General features: G+C 43.8%; 1 protein-coding gene across 1 annotated transcript; it reads right to left on the bottom strand.

The window, feature by feature from the left end:
- Positions 1-2,161: 2,161 nt before the first annotated feature.
- On the bottom strand, positions 2,162-3,394 carry T265_02759 (hypothetical protein; the record flags this gene model as incomplete). Its single annotated transcript, XM_009167074.1, has 1 exon — positions 2,162-3,394. One exon carries the CDS (start codon positions 3,392-3,394, stop codon positions 2,162-2,164), a length of 1,233 nt encoding a protein of 410 aa, XP_009165338.1.
- Positions 3,395-4,837: the final 1,443 nt, after the last annotated feature.

The raw sequence follows: 4,837 nt of genomic DNA, 5'->3' as shown, positions 1-4,837 counted from the left end.
TGATGATGATGATGATAATGATGATATATCCCAAAGGGCTATGCCAAAATGGCTTCAATCGAGGTCTTTGCCATTCTGGGTGAAGTAGCCATGGTTGAGTCGGACGGACGGTATCGGGTTCTGTACGACGACAAAACGCAATTCGAAACTTCCTGATAGTATGATTAACAAAGGCCCACTTTTTAGAAGCATGAAAGGAACATTCATAAAGGTTGTTTACTTGGGAATTATGCGTCTAAATTACGGAAAAAGACCGCTTCTTCGTTGGAACAAGGGACAAAAGTGCATCAGTTTCGTCTAGCGACACCTCACTATGATTGAAAGAGACATATATATGAATATAAATCAAAATTTTGGTCACTTTGTTCTTTGAAGTGGTTTTACTTTTGATACTGGGTTTGTGCTTGCCATTCTGGTGGTATATTAGAGATTTCAGCTGTGCTACTCATTAGATTGAGCCGTAGTATATGGGGAATATCCTTAAACCAGTGGTTTGCGTCAAGTAAAGAAGTTTTATTGAGGCAAAGGACACGACCTAAATCGGCGTCTTTCAAAAAAACTTGCTTCTCACCAAAAGATCTAGATGGGTTCGAGTATGAAGTTCGTAGTGTTACGCATTCAGTCAAGTGTCTCCATTCTAATACATCTGAAAACCAACGTATTCACATTTTCCTTCGGAGTTTTTTTACCTTTGGTCTTCTTGTCACACAGACTGTCCAGCAACAGTCGCTGGTCGGGAGAGGGCCTGGAATGAGGATGAAGTCCTAGCAGGCCGAATGAATACAGCATACAAATGACAGCCTGTTCCTAGTTCCTTTTCTCTAAAGGATACCTGTAAGCTTTAATGCCTTGTGTATATGCAATCCTTTGTTAATCATAGTCTCTTTTTACTGAAAACGTTTCATGCCAATAACTTGAAGCGAGAATGATATAAGGAACTAAGTAGGGCGGTAGGCTTGATGATATTTACAATTCAGAGAGGTCGGCGCGCCCTTTGATCTGATCTTTTGACCGGGTAATCTCAGTGCAACCAGTTTTCCAGTGTGGGGTCCGCGTAATCCTCTGTGCATGGCTGGGGACGCCGCAATATTTGGCTGCTAATGGATTCGAGTATCTTCCCTTCGTCCGAATGAGTATCCAAAGTTGTTGGCACCACGGATTGAATATGGTGGGCTACCACTAAGTCTCCTTCCCACCCAGCCCCATCCTTCTCTTTACAGCAATACTTCCAGATAAAATATGGTTGTATGGCAGTGAAGCATCAATCCTTAGACGCTTATGCTGTTAGTGATAAAGAGGATGAGAACACGGGCGTCGTTAATATCCAGCGAGAGAAAATCAAGGAAGCTCTGCTTTCGAGAAATATCACTTCTGAAATAAAACTGGACGTAACAACCCTAACCGATCATCATGTGGATGAATTTACACGTCATATGGACATTTTTTGAAGCAACATACTACTTTTGAAGTTAAAGCAGTAGTTTAGATTCTGGCTTTTTTAAACCCGCTTTATGGGAAATTCAGTTTTCTAACTCATTTAAATAGTCAGTACCAGGCGCATGTGCACCCAGAACAAGGTTTGAAATTGTCGTTCAACGCACATGAGTAGTAGCGTACGACCTAAACCTAACTAAATGTTGTTATACTAAGGGTTAGACAGCCTTAACTGAAGCTTAAATACTTTGTTGAAGTTATAATACATGCCTCGTCTTACAGAATTCTCCTGTCCGAAAGTAATGCACAAATCACTCAACTCCTCAACAGGTCCTAGTGTCTGCATGGACATCGAAAGTTTTGTAGAGTTTTTACTCATCTGGGACCTTTTTCCCTCATCCCTCTGTTTAGAAACTTTGCAAAAGCAAGTACAATGCGAGTAATGATGAAACCGAAGAGAAAAATTTGAGTGCTTCTAAAGGACTAGCAATAAGCTCCTTTATCTTCCTCATTAAGTGATAATACCATCCAGTAAAGAAGGTACATAGAGAAATTCTCAATAGTTGCGCGTATATTTTTGAGAACCAAGATGGTTACTACCTGTGACCCTTTCACAGTTGACTCACCACTCTTCAGAAAAGGTCATCGGTCCTTCAAAGACCAGGCTAGAAAACAGAAATCAGCTGAATTTTATGCCATCGTTTTCCATGCTGCCAGGTCATTGGGTTTAGTCAGCCTCCGTTACAGATTCACCCGGATTCAGTCGAAGTCTTCCCAACTGGTCCACAAACGCCCGCCAGTTCTGTGGTCCCAATATTTCGGCTAGACTTTGCAATGGAGCAGTGCTCCTGTACTCATCCGAGCCAGTTTCACTTTGAACAATTCTATATAGGTCGGCAAATAGTGGCCTGGTCTTTACAAGTTTGCCAACCAAGGCATCATTGCGTTCATCTAACTCAAGTAGTGTCTGCACTGCGCTGTGCGTTGCCAACAAACTGTCAATAAGCTGACGTCTTCTTTCAGCCAATTCTGTGTTGAGTGTACGGTGTTGCATCTTGGTCTCCTCATAGGCGGTTCTCAGTCGGTTCAACTCGTCGACAATCAAACCGCCAAGCTCAAAAACACGGCCCTGAATAGTTTGTACTACCGTGGGTAACTCTTCAATTCGAGCTGCGCTGGCCATTCTCAAGATGTTATCTTCCTCTCCTGCTGACTTTCGACGATTTTGGAGCGTCTTTGGCCCCCCAAAACAACTACTTTTACGACCGGACAGGTGAAAATTGTCCCGTACTTGTTCTGACCACAAACTTATCACAAGGAAACTGAATTCGGCATGTCGGTGTGCCAGTTCACGTTGAACTTGCACCAGCCAGGTCAACCGCGCCACATCAGGTCCTAGCCTGTCTCTCAATAAATTATCTGCACCAGTGGCAGTGAACATTTCCGGTTTACCCTGTTCAATAATGGCTTCCAGCGTTTCACGTGTGGTCCTCGGAATCATATAATGCTCTGGTGCCATCGTCATAGACTGCATTGGAAGTTTGGTGGATGAGAGCACAGATCGTCCAGACTCCACTCCACTCTGGATATTCTCCTCTAACGCGGAAAGTTGATCCAGCAGTCTTAGATTGAACTTTTCACTAGTACGTAGAGCATTCATCAAATCCGCAACCTCTTCACGAATAATCGATAGTTCATTCAATGCTCGCAACAATGCCTGTTCGATGCCGTAGATCGAATAGTTTAGGCTGGCCATTTCACCGGTTATCTTATCGTACTCTTCCAAAGACTCTGAACATATTTCAAAAGCTGCCTGTAAATCCACCACAGGTTTGGAGATGTTTCGACTATCGGAATAAATGTACGGGTAATAGGACTTTGCCAAGTAGCGTATCGATTCCCCAAACGTAGACTTGACCACTCCGTCTCTACCCTGGCGAAGCCGAATTGCAGCTGACATTTCGGTCGTTGTTGAGTTACCACTGCCTATTTCCCTGTTGTGTAAATCCCCGGCTTTCTACTATTCAGTGTTCTTCTCAGTTTCTCACAGCACGGGTAGCATTTTCGGTGAACCGTAATCAAGCTTTGTACTGTTTGGACAGTGAAGCCAGCGTCAGTGTTATCGATTTTTTTGTGGAATATGAATAAAAATCGAAACGCCACGTGATTCGTCGGTCAAAGCCACTACTGATACAAGCAGTCAGTTCGTTGAATTACAAAGTTATCTTTCCAAAATGCTGGGGGAAGTTGGGATAGTTTCGAGACGCAGGCTAAATACCAAGTATTCCTGTTGGACAGTGAGCCTTCGGGCCTAAGGCCATATGTCACCTGTGCACAACGAATGAAACGTCTACTATTATAATCGGTTTTTCAGTTTGGTCGTCATAATCATCAAGGACAGCAACAACAGTGTTGACATTGATACTTTACTGTCGTACAACCTTAAGGTTCGTCTAAATATTTTAAAACCCTAGAGCGAAAAGAAGAGAACAAGAGTGGATGAGGGAGGGGACTTAGTGCTGGGCTATATCAAGAATTCTGAGGTGCTCGATCAGACAATCTGGAAAGAAACTGACAACCTGAAAGCCATTGACAGCGATTAACCGCCAGTTCTTGCAAAGTCCGCAGCCAAGCAAAGGTGGGTCCATGGGTACACCATCCTGGAATGCGTACAACACCAACAACACCACAAACTCCTCGTAACCTCTTTCACACACTTCTGCAGTCACAAACTGTCCACCTCGCGGTTTGCGCCGCTCTGACGTCGCTAGATGTAGCACATGACCAAACCACCATAGTCGGTTGTGCTAGGTGTTTTCCCGAATTGAATTACCTGCAGCACAACCAAACACCAGTTTTCTGATCACCTAGTTACTAACACGCTGATGCCATCCAATACCAGCCACGCTTCTGAGACATCGGTGGTCAAAAGTTGGAAGAAGCCTCACACCATCTATTCGCAGAAGCCACGTCTCGCACCCATACTCCAATACACGCGACCCTTAAAATCTAGTGATATGCCTTTTTGACGCCGCAAGTAACGCGACTTAGCCAACGTGATTCGAGTCATTTCCGTTTTCTAATAAGCGCTTTTTCCGATGGAGCTCACTACCCATCAGAACGATGAGTTACTAATTGCGGGAGTTCATTCTACACAGGTTTATCAGGATAGGTCGAGATTCATTGTTGCTGTTTGGTTTACCACGGTAGTCAAGTTTATAGGCACTATCGCGAAGGTTGCCCTTTTCCTTAGTATCTAAGCACGCATCTTAGGTGTCTGTAGCAGATCATTCCGAAAGTCTGCTTAATTCGAACGGATCGGGAGAGTGTGACATCCGAGAAAGGTAATAAGGGGCGGAACGTGAAGAATATCATAAACTAGCGATTCAGTTAAGTCTCTCGT

This window comes from Opisthorchis viverrini (assembly GCF_000715545.1).
Source record: "Opisthorchis viverrini unplaced genomic scaffold opera_v5_35, whole genome shotgun sequence".
NCBI classification, from domain to species: domain Eukaryota; kingdom Metazoa; phylum Platyhelminthes; class Trematoda; order Opisthorchiida; family Opisthorchiidae; genus Opisthorchis; species Opisthorchis viverrini.
This window is presented reverse-complemented; position numbering and strand designations above follow the sequence as displayed.